General features: G+C 43.3%; 1 protein-coding gene across 1 annotated transcript in view; it reads right to left on the minus strand.

Annotated features, from left to right (window-relative positions):
- Positions 1 to 18,737, minus strand: part of EPC2 (enhancer of polycomb 2) — a 102,208-nt gene extending 83,471 nt beyond the window's left edge. Inside the window, exon 1 of the mRNA XM_075070240.1 lies at positions 18,491 to 18,737. Within this exon, the coding sequence (XP_074926341.1) occupies positions 18,491 to 18,643 (153 nt within the window). The 5' untranslated portion in view covers positions 18,644 to 18,737. The remainder of the gene's footprint in view (positions 1 to 18,490) is intronic.
- Between the last annotated feature and the right edge of the window lie 624 nt (positions 18,738 to 19,361).

Raw genomic sequence — 19,361 nt, forward strand, 5'->3', positions numbered from 1 at the left:
GGACATTTCAGATGTTTAAATCAATATATAAAGAGGGTGGATTGGAATGAAAACTACTATTTCTTTCAAAGGAGGCACAATAATTTCCCTGAATATTCAGTTTTCCCCTCCAATCCCTTTGTGGTTTTGTCTATGGGGGCTATTTGCTTTCCCTGTGAATCTTTAGTTGCTTTAGCAAAATTGCTTTGCCCAAAATAAACCCTAATCATCATGACACATCTTTCCACCATGTTCTCCATGTTTTTTGTGTTGTTTTTTTTAAACAGTAACATTTCAAAGAGGATCTGCAAGCAGTTTGGACATCACAACCATGAACCTCTGCTGGGGAGGGAATGGGATAGATTTGAACTTGGAAATGGTTCCTGATTTTGATTGTGTTTAGGAGATCCCCTTATCCCGGGGGCAGAAAAGAACTGCCCCTGCCATGGTCACACACACCCTACAACAACTGGGAGTGAAATTAACAAGGATGCCAGAAACAGCTCCTAACTCTGGGCACTGAACTGCACAGGGAATAGCTGAGTTTAAACTGTTCTTTTGCAGGCAGCAGCAGCAGGCATCTCAGCCAGTGTCCCTACTGCAAGCTAGAGCCTAGAGGAGACCCCCTGCTCGGGGTAGGGGGGGGATACAGAGCCTTGTCTGCAGCCTGGCTGGAGGAGCGGGGAGAGAGGAGCCGGGAAACCAATGTGACAGTGAGTTTTCCCCTTCCACCCGCTTTTATTAGCTCTGGATTTAAGCTGTGCAGCCAAATGCTTGTATTTGTTGTGTATATTAGTATTGGAGACATCCCCTCATCCCGGAGGCAGAAAAGGACTACCTCTGCCACGGTCAAACACACCCTCCCCTCGACCCCCTCCCCCCAGCTACTGTGAGTGAAATTAACAAGGATGCCAGAAACCTAGCCCTGGGGGCTGAACCATCAGGGAACAAACAGCTGAGTTTAAACTATTCTTATGCAAGGAACAGGCTTCTCTCTCCCTCCCTCAGTCAGTCTTTTTTTCTTACCAGTCCTCCGTACCAGCCTGTACCAGCTTACTTTCACCTCTGCTCTTGTGTCTGCCTTTTTTTTTTGGGTGGGGGGGGGAAGACAAGGGGAGAAAAAGACAAGATGGGGACAGAAGAGAAGAAACATACTCTTTGCCAATGGGAGAGCGCTTTCTCAATGCCATAATTAAACCACAAGTGGCGGTAGCTATACAGGTGGAATAGCATTCCCGCCGATAAGACTGTCCACACAGGTATTTCTGTCAGTATAATTTTTGTCACTAAGAGAGGTGTACTTTCCTACACCCCTGAGTGACATAAGTTATAACAACAAAAGTGCTAGTGTAAACATGTCCTTAGGGCCATTAGCTTCAACACAGCTGTGACTATTTACACCAGCTGAGGATTTGCCACTAGGGAATAACCATCCAAAACACAGAAATCCAGCAGAATGAAGAAAAATCTGTCTTTTCAGTAGCAAATGTGAAGAAGCAATAGGAGTGATAATTAGGGCCCTACTAAAGTCATAGTCCATTTTGGACAATTTCACCATCATAGGATTTTTAAAATAGCAAATTTCATGATTTCAGCTATTTAAATCTGAAATTTTACAGTGTTGTAATTGTAGGGGTCCTGACCCAAAAAGGAGTTGTGAGGGGGTTGCAAGGTTATTGTAGGGGGGGTTGCGGCACTGCTATCCTTACTTATGTGCTACTGCTGGAAGCAGTGCTACTTTCAGAGATGGGTGCCCAGCCAACAGCCACCCGCCTCTGAAGACAGCACAGAAGTAAAGGTAGCAATACTGCAACCCGCTAAAATAACCTTGTGACCCCTCCTGCAACTGCCTTTTGGATCAGGACCCCCAATTTGAGAAATGCTAGTCTCCTCTCATGAAATCTATATAGTATAGGGTAAAAGCACACAAAAGTCCAGATTTCTCCAGGAGGAGGGGACGAGCACCAGATTTCATGGTCCATGACGTGTTTTTTGTGGCCATGAATTTGGTAGGGCTCTAGCAACAATGGACACCAAATTAAAAACATGAGTCTGCAAAACAATGTGACAGCAAATTCATCATACAGAGGCATTTACAAAGCAGAGAGACAGTAGTCCCTCTCTTTGCGGCTTTGGTATAACCAAATGTGGAGTAGTGTGCTGAATTTCAGGAATCAAACAGCCAGAAAGATAAATTGGAGGGACTTCAAAGAGAAGTAGTAAAACTGATAAGAAGCTGAAGGAACTGAATTATAAGGAAAAATGGAGAGTAGGACATACATGCTCACGACATGACTGGAACAGGAGGGAGCAAGAGAACATAATTAATATTTGACCAACATAAAAATGAACTTTTAGATGGGCATAATGAGAAAGTTAAGGGAGGAAAAATTTGCTGTTCATCATGAAAAACTTTCAAGAACTATATTTAGCAAACTGGAAAATAACCTCTCAAGGTAGAAATCCTAATGATTGTCAACAGTGATAGAACACTAGAAAACACACTGCTGGGGAAAATTCTATAGTAGTAGAAAGATGGGCCAGACGTTGTATAAAGTATGCCAAATTTGAGCCAAAAGAACAGTTAGTTCCTTAATCACAAGCAGCACAATTCTGCCCTCACAGAGATGCAACTTTTGTTAACTGGGGAAGATAGTCCTCTTTCCTCCTCAATTTTTGGATTTCTTTAAGAGCAGATGACTCTATCAGATGACCTATTATATCCACCTTTATTATATTTTAGACAGGCAGTTTAAAACAGAGAGCTATTTATGCTCCAGAAGCCTAAAGCTCTTTCACTCTCTGCCAGCTCTCTTGTCAGCTTACTTCTGGCAAAAGCAGATATAGGAAAAAGGCAGATATAATGAAGTTGTCTCTCTATTTTACATGGTTAGGCATCCTGTCAGTGTATATGCATTCATTACATATTCCCACAGATTTCAAGGGGACTTGCACCTGTGTAAGTGAGGGAAGAATTTAACTCAAGATTTTTACCCTGGAATTGCTGACTTTGTACTCAACTTTATACCAATGCTGCTGAATATGAGTACCTTATTTTTGGTTACAACCCTCAGTAACAATATAATATGGTTTTTACAAATTAAATAATTAAAATATGTGCATTGAATACCATTTTAAATTTTGTGAAGCAACAGGAGCACAAGATTTGGCACTGTACGATCCCCGCTTCTCCCCCTTAAAAGTCAACTTGTCTGAGGAATCTCTTTCCACGGTTTCATTAAGATCAAAGACAAGGAAGCTTTAATACATGTTTGGGAAGCTCCAGTGTACTGAGGTAAGGATTTAAACTGGGCACAGAGAATTAGATTTTCAAATAGTTTGTTAAACTTTCACCATAGAATTAACCCTCAGCTTGAATTAAGCCTGTGTTCTTGTTCCACAGCACTTTCCTGACAATATCAGCAGTTAGGTTTGTGTGATTCTATCTATTTAAGCCTACAATGCCAGTACCAACAGGAAATCATAATGCACAAGTGAACTGAAGGGTCATTTCTTCTGCTGTGAAGATGCTCTGCAAGTGAAAGACTGAAACCACTGGAAGACAAGAGAATGGTTGTTGAGAACAGGATTGAGGTCTGGGAAAAGGGGATAAATGTTATGTGCTTGGGAGGAGAACAAGATGCAATGAAATAAAACCTCCCTCCTTGTGAGAGTATGGAGGGGCAGGGAAGGAGTGGAGAAAGCTCTTAGAAAAAGACAAACCTGGAATTCAAAATCCTGTGAAGGACTGTCATTACCAAATAAATTTTAAAAGTCAATGTACAAAGCAGTGTTACGCTAGCTAGTGTTTGCCAAGCTTCAGCAACACAAGCAATTTCAGAACACTGTATATACAAACTGAATGGAAAAAAAAATTGTGAATATAAAGTTAAGGTTGCCCAGCGAGATCACGTCCTTCCAAAACAGAAAGTAGTGCAAAACTCAAAACTTGTGAAAACTAGAAAATACGGTGTTAAGATAAATGCTCACACATTTTCTGTCCCCCTGCAACTTGGAATAGCCATTAGGAATTATCTGCATGCACTCCAGCTGCATTCACTGTGTTAGGCGTAGATGTACTGAATGGTCGAGGAATACATAAGAGCAGCTTAGAAGAGCTGTGGTTATCATACAGATGGTCCCCCACTTACACAAGCCTTCCGTTCCAGAACACCTTGCATAAGTCAAATTTTAGGTAAGTCAAGGATATATGCCCAACAATTACACGCGGAAAAAAACGCTTACAGAACTTTTTCCGTAAGTGCGGGCTTGCGTAACCCGGGGAACATCTGTATAACGTGATCTGGGTCTGAGTCCCCATCATGCCTATTAGCAAAGAAAGATAAAGATATTACCTCACCTGCCTTGTCTCATGAAGGAAAGAAGTGCAGCAGTATCTGGAGGTTCCAGCCTGCATCATTTCAATACAAAATTGTGTAAATCATGTTAGGAGGAGGGCACTGGGGTCCTTTTGCCATAGCTATTGTCAGTATTGTGGAGGGATATGAGAACAATCTGTAAATTTAATAACGGGTAGGGGAAGTATAGATTTAGACAGTATTCTGTGTGCATGTTCAGGGGTTGTACAAGGGTATGAAGTGGCTGTTAAATTTTACAACTATGGTATTCGGTTGGGGGAGCTGCTTCACTGTTTGAGAGTAGGGCAAGTGCAGGTAGCACTTGTCCATTACAGTGAAAAGGGAGAGTGTGAGTGTGTGTGTGATGGGCACCGTGGAGCATCGCTCAAAGAGGGTAGAATTAAGACTTCATGGATGTTTATATTAACTCTGTATTTCCTGGTTTTCAAAAGTACAAACTATCACAGTGCAATCTTAACTCTGCTTTAACTAATTTTTTTTTTGGCATTTAATTTCCTAGCTTTTTTAAACAGAAATGTTTGTGTGTAGGAATTAATGGTCATTCAGGCAGTTGTAGTTCTTACCTAGGTTCGCAGCAATAATCAAGAAAGCTAGGTTTTTTTTTTTTGTTTTTTGTTTTTTTTTTAAGATCAGTAAATTTCAAATGAATTTTACATCACTGTCCCCATTTTAGAGATGAAAAACTGAGGCACTGAGAAGTGAAATGACTTGCCTAGGGTCAACCAGCAGGCCATGGCAGACCTAAGAACAGTCCCAGACCAGTGGTCTTTCCCGGCTTCTATATGATTCCTCAGTGCTCCTACCCCACCAATACATTTTGTTATAGCAGTATGTGGATAACAGTCATGCTTTGAAATGGGTAGCTGCTAACACTGCCAGTGAGAGAAATCTCACCCACGGTGTATGTCCCGAAATGATGGTAGTTTTATTAGATGGATGTTACAGTAACTTTAATCGTATAAGAGAAGATTGCTGTATCACTATCCTCTCTACCCCCCTACAGCACAAAGCCCCTCCTGACAACATTTCCAGCTCTCCCTCCCCTTTCCATTAAGCCATTAGTTGGCACATTTAGTGCTTCTCTATGGTAAGAAGTTAGTCCTTGCTGTCTCCTACCCTATGCTGCTGTGTTCACATACCACAGGCAGCAGCTTACTAGGTTGCACGATACCTTGGTTATGTAGCCCTAGCTGTTCACTGAGCTAGGCCCTCACTCCCGCCTCCAGCTGGGAATGCTGCTGCTGCTGCTGCTTCAGCCAGGTTTACCCAGTCTATCCACTCCCCTACCCACTCTGGCTCACCCCCACATCCCACACAGGGAGTAACATGTATCTTAACCATTTATTTTCCGGATTTACATGCCCGGAAAGCTTTGGGACTCCAACAGCTGCTGTGTTCTCTATGGCTTTGTTAGCCTCATAAATAAGATGTCACCGCTGCCTGTAGAAAATTGTGCCTGTATTCAGTGCCACTGCCCTGTACTCATGGCTTCATGCAACTAAGCAATTCCCTCCTCATTTCCCTCACCCCTGGTGGGCCATACCACCTGGCTGGAGCTATGAATGGCACCGTGCCTCCGAAGTAGGAGAGTCAATAAATCTGTCTTGTTTAAAACTTTAGGGGATAGCTCAGTGGTTTGAGCATTGGCCTGCTAAACCGAGGGTTGTCAATTCAATCCTTGAGGGGGCTATTTAGGGATCTGGGACAAAAAATCTGTCTGGGGATTGGTCCTGCTTTGAACAAGGGGTTGGATTAGATGACCTCCTGGAAGTCCCTTCCAACCCTGATATTCTATGAACTTCTAAGGAAAGGCAGTTCTGAATCTTTATTTTTGCTTTCCACTGTGACTATACTGACACTGTAACCTCTGTTTTATCTGTAGCTACTGCCATTGCTGCCTTGAGGAGTTCCCTCTCCACACTCACAGAACACCTTAGTCAGATGAGGTGGTGGAAGAAAAGAACTCCAGATGATATATTCGGTGAGGTCCTGCAAGACACTGCTGAATCAGAGGGCTTGGAGGATGAATACTGCAGACTGTATGGAAAAGGAAAAAGCAGACAAAGAGGGAGATGCACCAGGATATAATGGGGCTTCTCCAGCAGCAAAACACATATGCTGTAGGCTCCTGTGGACCTACAAGTTCACAATCCTCAGCTCGCCTATCTTGCAGTTCATGGAGAACTCCAGTATAGCACCTCCCTACATAAGCCCCTCAACATTCCACATGGCATCAGTGGCCACATCTCTGCCGCTACTACTCCACCTCAGGGAACATTAAGGAAAACCACAGCTTCACGTACATCAACACAGGTCACTGTATGTGCAGCTAAAATGGAAATGAATGCTCTTTAAGCTCCATTTCATAAATATGTTAAGGTTTTCATGTATTTGCTTTTAATTTGCACAGAATCTTTTGAAGTGTTTTTGTTACTCAAACTCTATTGTTTGGAAGATAATTAATCTTTATTAGTTCTCAACATATACTGCAGAATGTCTGCTGATACGCACCCACTTACTTGTTAGTGTACACTTTGACACAACTCTTAGGATCATTGACTAACAGTGTAATAAGCGAAGATTTACAGCAAGGGCTATAAAATTAATAGATGCACTGTCAGTGTTATATTCATAGATGTGCACACAATTCCTAACAGCCCCCAAACTGTAGGGCCAGGGTACAGTATGCCACAACGCATTACCGTGGCTTGCTGTTAAAGTGCTCTTTCAAAGCCTCCCTGAACCATATAGCATCGCACTGAGCTCCTCTGATAGCCCTTATATGTGGCTGTTCAAACTGAAAAGACAGCTGCTACACCTCTGCCCTCAATCATGGCAGCAATTTTCCCTCCTTTGCTTCACAGATCTTATGTAGGACACATCAATCACTAAAACCATTCAGCATATTTTTCCCACTGAGATCCAGTCTGGTGAGTAAACAACGCCAGTGCCCCTTCAATCTACCAAAAGTACATTCAATTGTCATTCTGCACCTGCTGAGCCGGTAGCTGAATCTTTCCTTGGTGCTGCCAAGGTGACCCGTGTTTAGCTTCACAAGCCAGGGAAGTAAGGGGCAGGCTGGGTCTCCCACAATCACTATCGGCATTTCAACAATATCAATGGTAATCTGTCGGTCAGGAAAAAAAGTCCCTATTTCTATCTTTCTGAATAGTCCTGTGCTCTTAAAGATGCAAGTGTCATGCATCTTCCCTGACAGATGATGGTGAAATGTCCCCAGTAATCCACCAGTGCTTGCATAACCATAGAAAAATAGCCCTTTCTGTTGATGTATTCTCTGACAGAGTGGTTTAGTGCCAAAACACGTACATGCTTGCCATCTCTTGCTCCATCACAGTTCAGGAACTCCACTGATGCAAATATATCCATTGTATCTTGAAAACTGCCAAGAGTCACAGTTCTGAATAAGAGGAGACAATTAATGGTCTTACATGCTTCCATGACAACTGTAAAATGATTTCCCACTGATCAGCAGCAATCTGGTATTAGAAGCGTCTGTAGTGTGATCACCACTCGCTTCTCCACTATAAGTGTGACTCTCAGTTTGGTGTTCCTGTGCTGGAAGGCTGAGGCAAGCATGGAACACAGATACAGGAATGAGGCCTTGAACATCTGAACGTTCTGCAGACACTGCTCATCCTCCCATGCCTGTATTAAAATGCAATCCAACCAATCAGTGGCTTGTTTCTCAGGCCCAGAAGTGGTGCTCCACATCGGCATCTGCTTCATGAATGCCAACAACAACCACCACCACCTTGACTTGGTTCTCACTCTGACTCACAGCAATTTGACCTCCAGGAAATAGTCACCCAACCACAGAATCGTAGGACTGGATGTCAAAAGATCATCTAATCCAGTTTCCTGTACTCAGGGCAGCACTAAATATGATCTAGACCAACCCTGACAGGTGTTTGTCTAACATGCTCTTAAAAATAGCCAGTGATGGAGATTCCACAATGTCCTTAGGCAATTTTATTTCAGTGCTTAATCACCCTGACAGTTAGGAAGCTTTTCCTAATGTCCAACCTAAACTGCTCTGAGTTCAATTTAAGTTCACTGCTTCTTGTCCTATCCTCAGAGGTTAAGAACAGCAGCTTTTCTACCTTCTCCTTGTAACCACCTTTCACGTACTTGAAAACTGTCATTATGTCTGCTCTCAGTCTTCTTCAAGGTAAAGAAACCCAATTTTTTCAATCTTCCCTCATGGGTTATACATTCTCGACCTTTAATCCTTTTGTTGCTCTTCTCTGATCTTTCTCCAATTTGCCAACATCTTTCCTGAAATATGGCACCCAGAACTGGACACAGTACTCCAGTTGAGGCTTAATCAGCGCAGAACAGAGCGGAAGAATGATTTCTCATGTCTTGCTTACAGCACTCCTACTAATACAACCCAGAAGGATTTGGGTTTTTTTTTGCAACAGTGTTACACCATTGACTCGTATTTAGTTTGTGATCCACTATGACCCCCAGATCCCTTTCTGCAGTACTCTTTCCTAGGCAGTCATTTCAGTATGTAACTGATAGTTCCTTCCTAAGTGGAGTACTTTGCATTTGTCCTTATTGAATTTCATCCTATTTACTTCAGACCATTTCTCCAGTTTGTCCAGATCATTTTGAATTTTAATCCTATCCTCCAAAGAACTTGCAACCCCTTCCAGTTTGGTATCATTCACAAACTTTGTAAATGTTCTCTCTATGCCATTATCTAAATCACTGATGAAGATATTGCATGGAACTGAACCCAGAACTGATTCCTGTGGGACCCCATGAGATATGCTCTTCTAGCATGACTGTGAACCATGGATAACTATTCTCTGTGAATGATTTTCCAAACAGTTATGCATTCATCTCATAATAGCTGTATCTAGGTTGTATTTTCCTAGTTTGTTTAAGAAATGGTCATATAAGACAGTATCTAAAGTCTTATTAAAGTCAAGCTACACCATAACTAACACTTCCCCCCATACAAGGCTTATTACCATAGCAAAGAAAGCTATCATGTTCCGTGGGGCTCTGTAAAAACCAGTGAATTGTGCATCCCGTGCAATGCTCATGACAATAGTGCAGAGCTGTGCAGGCTCCATGCTTCTGCCAGAGATGGCAAACAGCAACAAGTTCCACTCAGGTTTGTGGGAATTTCAAAGTAGGTGCAAAAATTTTGGATAGAGGTGGCATTATGTGGTGCAGAAAGCTGCACAATGGGAACTTGACCTCACAGTCACAGTCTCAGTCACCTCTGCATGACTTGTTTCTGCCTCACCACACATTGCCAAAACTTCCTAAATGACAGTGAACTGGACAGGCAGTTGCATGTTGTGCATCGCAACCAGTGCCCCTAGTGAGTACGCACAGCACTGAAGTAAGGAGTCAAGTATGCATACACACAAGCGATATTCTACCTGTGACAGCTTTATGCTGACAAAATTTGTAGGATAAACATGCCCCCAGACAACCCCAGGGGTTAAGATGTGGGACTCACATAGCCCCAGATAGGCAAACAGCTTCCAGGCTCACATATGGCTCTCTTGAGGCTCTCCTGAGGGGGGCAAGGAAGGGAGGCTATACCCTTGTAGATTGGCTGTGGCTCCCCAGATCATTGTACACACATGGGATATGAATGTGAGGCTGACAAGCACCCCTGCAGCATTCTTCTGCAACCCCCCCGCCACTAACCCTCATGTCTCCCTTCCCAGTGTCCCGCCCGTCCCCTCCCACTCGCGTAATCCTCCAACCACGCTTCCTCTACTCCCATGGTTCCAACTAGTCTTCTACCCCAATACCTTCCCCTCCCTGTATTTGTTTATGTAACTTATTTTCTTCTCAAAAAATAGTTGCAGCAGCATCCAAATATTTACCTCAGATTTCTGCCCTACACTGAATTTGAATTCACGGTGCCTGGGCTAGTGCGCAGATTCTAAGACCATTACATGCCCTCAGAGCCACACCAGTCCTGTAATGCAGCAGTAGTTCTCCAGAGAAGTTAGCCTCTCTCGCTGCATATACACCTCTACCTCGATATAATGCAACCCGATAACACACAAATTTGGATATAACGCACTAAAGCAGCGGCTCGGGGGGAGAGGGGGGGGAACGACCGCACGCTCCAGCGGATCAAAGCAAGTTCGATATAACACGGTTTCACCTATAACATGGTAAGATTTTTTGGCTCCCGAGGACAGCGTTATATCGAGGTGGACTTGTACTCAGAATAATCTATCAGGCATGCTAACAGGCATATGAGCTTAGCGCATCTCACTGAAGCAGATTTTTTTTTTTAAATAACGTTTTAAACTGATTTCCCCCCCAAGGACTTGAGGGTACTGTGCACTCTGTTGGGGTAACACGAGCATTTGAGACCCTGGTGCAATGATATGAGCCTTGGTTTGCCCTCCAGCTCTGAGCAGGTGCCCTATCTTGGGAACCACTTGGTCAAATGATCCAAAATTTGGATCACTAACAGAACTCTGCACCCTCATCTGGAACACCAAATTTCAAGTCAAACCAAGCAACCACACAGATTTTCAGAGCTTTAGAACAGAAAGTTGGTCTTATCCCTAACTAACACATACATAAATAACAAACATCTAGAAAGCGGACTGCCAACAATAAACTATGTAGAGACGTTTTCTTCAGCTTCTACCACATTTAAAAAGTCTCTAAATATACCGCATTCCTTATTAAAATCCAGAAGACTGAACACGATATAAGCCAAACAACTATGAATTGTTTCCTTAAGTTCAGTATTGAAAGGGCAAGGGGCGGGGAGGGGAGGAAGAGATCCTATATATGGTTAGGATACCATAATTTCATATAGACAAAAAAGTACATACACATTACGTTCAAGTATGAGTACCAACTCTTGTATACAAGAAGCAACTCTTGATAAGATATAGTTTTGTTATAAAGACATTGAATAATTTACACTTACTTAGCAACTTTCATACAACAATATCGAAGTGTTTTCCAAACATTAATTAAGCCTCACAACACAGCTGTTAAGTATCAGCATCCTCATTTTACAAATCCAGAAATGGAGGAAGAGAGGCATTAAGTGACTTGCCTCAAATCATACAAGTCAACACAGTCCCAAACAAATATGGAACTTGGCGTCGTAAACAAAGAGATGACTAAGAGGGTGGATATGATAGAGGTCTATAAAATCACGACTGGTGTGAAGAAAGTAAAAAAGGAAATGTTATTTACTCCTTCTAACAACACGGAAACTAGGGGTCATCAAATGAAATTAACAGGCAGCAGGTTTAAAACAAACAACCAAAGGAAGTATTTTTTCACACAACGCAGTCAACCTGTGGAACTCCTTGTCCGAAGATGTTGTGAAGGCCTAGACTATAACAGAGTTCAAAAAAGAACTAGATAAGTTCATGGAGGATAGATTCACCAATAGCTATTAGCCAGGATGGTGTCCCTAGCCTCTGTTTGCCAGAAGCTGGGAATGGGCAACAGGGGATGGATCACTGGATGATTACTTGTTCTGTTCATTCCCTCTTGGGCACCTGGCACTGGTCACTGTTGGAAGACAGGATACTGGGATAGATGGACCTTTGGGCTGATCCAGTATGGTCGTCCTTATGAAGTGATCATACAGTTGTGTAATCTAGTTTTATTCACACATGATGCTCATGTTTTGAAGGCATTTACCAAAATATAATATAAACATTCACCTAGTTTTTCCACAGTGTAAAGACAGAATCTCAGCCTTGAAAGCCTCGTGTTGTGGTCACGACCCTTGCATCACATAAAGCAGCGTCTCCCTAAATGTGGAACATGCACTCCTGGAAATGCACAAAAGGACACCTGGGGGAGCTGTACCTCCAGAGTCTCAGCTTTACTGTACAAAGTGGGGGGGAAGGCCCTATACCTGTTATGGGTACAAAAAACCTAAACAAACTTCAAAATGAAAAGTGAGCATACAAGAGGCAGAAATATTTGCTGAATTTGTAGAGAGCCTGAAAATTAGCTCTGAGGTGCCAGTGAGGATACTTTAAGTATCAGTATTGTTGACTATTTCACTGATCAAAGCACATACGAAAATAATCTCCATAATAGGATACTACTTTAACACTACTATTTCCCAAAGTGGGGTGAAGGGTTGTGAAGAGCAAGTATTATGTATAAATTAAGCTGACGACAAGGACTTTAACAACATATGCAGGTGTTAAAGGGAGGTGGGCATGACTGTTTTCATTTTCCTGATGAGGGATTCAGTTTTCAAAAGTCTGGGAAACATTCCCAAAAGTAACAGGTACAACTATCTTTAGAACCTGTCAATAACATTTATTAAAGCACTGCTGTCAAATGGAAATCTCGTCAATTTCAAAACATGAGTTAAAAAATTAGTTTAATGCTGACTTTAAACCACCAATGCTGGTGGTTATATGCTTTCACCACCACCGTATGAAAAACCCACACAAACAAAAGAGGAAAAAATACTATTGGCTCTGATCCTGCAACTGAATCTACAGAGAACACTCACTCACTTCAGTGGAACTCTACCTCAGATGGACCCTTATGCCTGAGCAATGTGTGTCTAGGATAGGGATCTAATTATATAAATAAATAAAAAGATGGAGACACAAGTGGAAATGTCTATACAGGGAATACTGTCAAATACCAAAGAAACAAGAGGAAAAATATTTTTCTACATCTTCTTTGGTTATAGTAGTCTTCACTGTTGCTTATAATAACAAAGAAGTTCAGAATTAAGAAAGGAGTGTAATTTGTGCAAAATGAAAGCACTCTAGACCAGCATTTTTCAAAGTTCGGGTCATGACCCAGTAGTGGGTCATGGCATGTAAGGCACTAGGTCACTGTGGTCAGCACCACCAACCGGGACGTTAGTGCCTACTTGTTCCAACACTGTTCTGTGCCCCGGAAGCAACCAGCAGTGGGTCCGGAATCTAGGCAGAGGACCACAGGGCACCATGCACTGCCCCCACCATGATCACCAGCTCTGCACTCCCATTGGCCAGGAATTGGCCAAGGGGAGCCGGAGGGAGGGGGCAGTGCTTGGAGGCGAGAGCTGTGCAGAGCCATTTGTGCACCTCTGCCTAGGAGACGGACCTGCTGCTGGCCCCTTCAAGTGCAGCATGGTCTGCAATGCCAGGACAGGTGGGAAGCCTTCCTCCGCACCCCAGCTGCGTCGCTGACCGGGAGCCACTGGAGGTAAGTCCGTACCCAACCCTGCACCCCAAACCTCTGCCCCAGCCCTGAGCCCCCCCTCCAAAACCCAGATCCCCTCCTGCTGCCCATACCCCTCATCCCCAGCCCCACCCCAGAGACTGCACTCCCATCCCTGACCCCCCCACACCTCAATCACTTCCCTCCCCAAACCCAGAGCCCCTCATTCCCAGCACAACTCTAGTGCTCACCCCCACACCTCAGCCCTCTGCCCCAGCTCTGAGCCCCTTCCACACCCCAAACTCATCATCCCCAGCTGCACTGGGTCACGAGCATCAACAATTTTCTTCAACTGGATCCCCAGAAAAAAAGTTTGAAAACCACTGCTCTAGACCAATTGCCTCGTCGGGGAACTAGTGTGCTGCTTTGGAAGTACGACCAGCTCCAGGCAGCTAGGAAGTAAGATGAACTGAAATCAGGTTTCCAACATTGCAATGGAAGTAGAGAATGGAGAAAGAAAGACATAAGACAGAGACCAAGGGAATTCAATCTTCTCTGCCAACACTCAAAATTACATGATGGTTTAAATGAGCACTGAAAGAAGTATCCTCAAATGACTGAGTCAAAGACTTAAAACTGAAATGGGTACATTTCATTTTTAAGATTTTCCCCCAGGTATATATTAAAAATATCATGCATTTTAGCATCATCTGACAATAGCCTTACCTTGCTACTCTTGGGTTTCTACTCTGTATAACCTTTGACTTTAAATATGAAGTCATGCCTAGTTATAAATGAACGAATGCTCAAATCTAAATTTCTGAGTTAAATCTCCAATAGCACTTCAATTTCCCAGTCACAACTATCAATTACTGTGATGTACTTGTGTCTGTAACTACACAAAGGAAGTCAAATTCACCTCTTAAAGCCTTCAATTACACTTGATTTTGGCTCATCTTGTTATTAAAAATTAATTTACCTAAAAGGTGCAACATAATAGCCTCCAATAATATGTACACTGCTACCTCGATATAACGCTGTCCTCGGGAGCCAAAAAATCTTAGTGCATTATAGGTGAAACCACGTTACACCAAACTTGGTTTGATCCGCCAGAATGCGCATTCTCGCCCCCCCTCCCCAAGCGCTGCTTTACTGCATTATATCCAAATTTGTGTTATATCGGGTCATGTTATATCAGGGTAAAGATGTATTTTAATTCAGATTTGGTAGTTAAGTGCTAGGAAATACAGATAGTACTAGTGTACTGTACTGTTTTCTGAATTAAGATTATTAAGTAGATTTTTCAATATAGTATCTGAGGAATTTGACAATGCTCCCCTTCTCCGCACCTTCTAATACTAAACATACACAAAAAAGAGACACGCTGTCTTGTCACTTATGACATAATAAATCCAGATTCGTTCCATTTAAATCAGAAAAATTTCTCCAGATTTACGTAATTTTAACTGAGAGCAGGATGTGGACCAATAGCTCAATTCAGGATTAAAACTGTGAACATAAGTAGATTCAGATCTTGAAGTACAATCCTACACTCCCTGCACACACAAAACTCCCATGAAAATTACAGATACATGGAAACATAACATTGTGCCCCCAGTCTGTATAATGCCTTATCAGCAAGGGTACAAGCCTATTAGTAAAATACTGAAAATGGCAAAATATTTCCAGAATTTATTTGAAGATTCACTGGTAAAATGGTAATATTAAAGGTCAGATTGTGATACCCTTACTCACATTGAGCAGTACCTTACTGTACAAATTTTTCCCACTGAATTCAATGGGATTGCTTTTGGTGTTAAGTATTTTTCAATGTAAATGGCATAATCTGGACAAGTGTAGTAGTATGACATTATAATATAATGTAGGAGAGTAGAAATCAATGGTAAAATTTTAATAAAAATTTAAACCTTCCATTCTAGTCACAATACATTTGTTATGTGAGAAGAACCTAATACTTCAAAATTATCAGAATAAAACACACACACAGAGAATTTATGTAGAAAAATACCCACAAACCTTTATTTATCACAGGTTAACAGTTTAATTTGAACTTCAGCTTTTGTTATGATGATAGCAGTATAAAACAATGGAGATGCTACGAAACAATGTATTTTGGGTGCAAATTAAGGTTCAGAGAAGTTCAGCAGCTTCTTATGAGCCAAAACCACACAACTTATTGCACACAAGAGGACCCCTGAACGCACATGGGACCCACTAACTTCACCGAGGCTTCATACAAGGGATGGGGTTCACATGCAGGAATGGGGCCAGAGAAACATCTCAGTTTGCTTGCTTGTACAGTGAATTTAATTATCAAGCTGTCCTATTCTAGCTCTTTTCAGTGTATTTCTTTGTAGGGGTAGCTTAGTACCTTTCCCAAACCTGAAGAACTCTGTGTAGCTGGAAAATTTGTCTCTCTCACCAACAAAAATTGGTCCAATAAAAGATATTGGATATCACTCACCCGGTCTCTCTATAATCTCTAAGTAATTAAACATAGAGTGACTAACACGCTTAACTGTCAAGTCAAAAAAAAAAATCTGCATAAAGTAGATCTCTCTCTCTCTCCAGTAAAAAGTGTTGCAAATGTAGTGACAACAATAATCTTAATTTAACATTAGACCTTGGAACTCAACCAGAAATGATGTTTGAAGTGGCTAGCATTTTATGCTTATATATTAAGCCATAGCAATCTCCGTATGGAATGACCTTAGAATTGAAAAGTATACCAAATCCAGCCACAACAACGTTTTTAGTGCAGTGGGGACACAAATTTTGTTAATAAAATATAGATTGTATTATTTTAGTAGACCATTATTTAATAGATCATTTATACATAAAAAGAGATTTTACAACGCATAAATTAGCCCAATCCCTCCCCCCCACAGATTTAACTGGAACACACGCAATTTATTTCTTTTCCCCTCCAACATAGACTATAGAACTCAGAAAATGTGTATCTGACTTTTACTTACTTAAAGTATAATTTAACAAGTCACACTCTGAAAGTTAGAATTTTTTTTAAAATATGACTCTTAAAACAGACTGCCACATTTTTTTTAAATATAAATCAGGAGTCATGTTTGCCATTTTAAGAATTCCCATACTCCACAATCAATCAATTCGTCACACAGTCTACTAATGGGTCTTTTAAATTACATTTTACTACAAGAAAAAGAAAGATTATCACCTCCAAGTTTGCTTTGTTAACATTAATATTATATTTCTGTTTAAAATTACACACACACATTCCAGGGCTCTAAGATCAAAATACAGGAGAGCATCGTAAGTATTGAGCACCATACATTATAATTTGTAATACAAGAGAAATCCAATCAGGTCAGAACCATGAGTAACCAATGGAAGACACAAAACATTTCTTTCAATATTAATAGTTAAATGAGAAAGCCAATCAGAGAGAGTTTGAGCCGTCTTCTGACAGCCAGAACCTCTGAAAAGCCAATCCACATAGTGAGCTGGCTATGAGGCGGAGACAGAGATTCATTGAAGAAATTCTTATGGGTGCATTTACTCTCAACTCTGCATACAAGTAAGCCACACGAGGGGACATCCTGTGTGCCTGCAGTGAGCAGGATGCAAATCTAACAGTGCAAGTGTCAGTCTTTAAGAAGGACAATGACAAGTTCAGACAAGCAGCACTGCAATCACAGACAGCAAGTATTCACAGTACTGTCCTAATGCTCACAAGACTCATCTTAAAATTACCTGCTAGTAAAGATACGGACAATAATGTATTCCTACCTACAGCACTGCAGAAATGGACAGCAAGCATTCAACAGGCAATATGTGTTTCCTAACACTGACTAGCTTACTTAAAATCATCTTAACACTAAACAGCATGGTGTACATTGCAAAATCTAGGTCTAGTTATAGATCCAGCTACAGCTATGCAAAAATAGCAGGTATTTTACATGCACAACTAAACAACACTAACTCCCAGTTACTGTGTTTCTTGAACATTCAAGTACAAAGCATTCTTATAGCAGTTATATTTCCAACTATACGATCTGCAACAGCAGACAGTTGGTATTCTACTTGTAACGTGCAATTTACAAAGCCCTTCCTCAAGAGTGCAATAATGCAGCCTGCACCAGAGTGTGTATATATATTTGCAGGCTACAATATCACTCCAGTTTCAGCAATGAACAGATAACGTAGCTCCCAGCACGTTATTTAAAAATCTTGAACTACAATGCACAAAAGCTTTCCAATGTGATGCACACAGCAGTGTATCTTCAGTTACAGCACCGCAGCAATGGACAGCTAAGATACTACATGGCATGCATGCTCCCTACATCGGATGCAACAGTTAACGACCAATCTCAGAACATAAGGGCAGTCTGTCTTTATATTTCAGCTGTTAATGGGGAAATGGGGGTCTCCCCCCATCCTACTGCACTCTCGTTTAGTGTCAGTCCCATTACCCGCGCGCGCGCGCGCGCGCGCACACACACACGGTAGGACAGTATAAAAGCAGGACGTTCCTATTTTACAATGCAAAGCCTTCCTGGTGGCATGGAAAGAGCACAGCGCACACTGCCCCCTCCACTCTCCTGCTGCCTTGGAGTCCCACGTACACAACACTGAACAGGGCAGCAGCACAGGCACGCTACGCCAAGAGCGGCCGGCGCGCACACTCCCCCATTCAAGGATGCCTCTTGCGCCTACTTCTCACTTACGCTAGCGTAAGAATCTCCCCCGGCTAATCAAAACACTCGCGACTCGGGACGCAAAGAAGATGGCGGAGCAGGGCCCGCTTACGGCGTCGGAGGAGCGTTTACACTGCGCTACTTGCGCAGGACCCATAAGGAACATGCACGGCTGCGGCGTGGAGAGTGCGTAGCGCGCCTGGTGAATACCAATGGCCTATTTCCCGGGAGGGGAGGGGGTGTCTGATAAACAATGGTGCCCCCCCTGCGCGGGTTCCTTACCGATTCCTCCTCCTTCTCCATGCCCGTGGGCATCTGCGGCACGGCCCGGTTGATAGAGACGCAGTCGTTGAGATCGGGCATGTCCTTGCCGCGGTAGACAGGCAGCGGTTTGGCGGCGTCTAGCGCCCGGGCTCGGAAGGAGAGTTTGCTCATTGTCTCCCCCTCACAATAACACTGCGGGGCCGGGCGGGCGGGGGGCCCCTCACTGCGGCCGCGCCGCCGCCTCCCAGCCGCTCCCGCACCCGGCCCGCAACACCATGGAGGGCCCCGCCGCCCCGGCACAGCTCCCCGCAGAGCCGCCCGCAGCTCGCCGCGCACACCTCGCAGCCCTAGTTCCGCGCCGGGCTCGCTCGATCCGCTCCCTGCGCCATGGCAAACATGGCGGACATTAACCAAAGCGGCCAGCGATCCCGGCAGCCAACGCGAGAGCTGGCGGGGTGGAGGGGGGAGAGAATGGAGAGCGAGTGAGAGGGGGCGCTGAGCTGCGCGCGCAACCAGCCCCTGGGGACAGTGAGAGCGAGCGGGCAGGCAGCGCGGCCCGGGGTGTGAGGGCCGGGCAAGTGGCCAGGGACTCTGGCCCGCGCCGCAGCGACTCGGCCACATCTACTCTAGCGGAGCGTAAGCAACTGAATTGGGCATCAGCTGGGGTGTGTGCACACACCTGCGCTCACGTGCGCAAATAGCTCTTGGCACATGTACCGCTGCACTGTTATACCCAGCGCACCCACCCCTGTAAACACCTGCAGCTTGCAGCGGTTAATGTAGATGACGTTGGGGATGTACAGCCAGATGCACAAATGCGTTTTCCCCACTGTACACACTACAAAACAACACCGGCAACAGACAAGGAACTAGCTATCGATCCGCATGA

This window comes from Chelonoidis abingdonii, chromosome 10 (genome assembly GCF_003597395.2).
Source record: "Chelonoidis abingdonii isolate Lonesome George chromosome 10, CheloAbing_2.0, whole genome shotgun sequence".
NCBI classification, from domain to species: domain Eukaryota; kingdom Metazoa; phylum Chordata; order Testudines; family Testudinidae; genus Chelonoidis; species Chelonoidis abingdonii.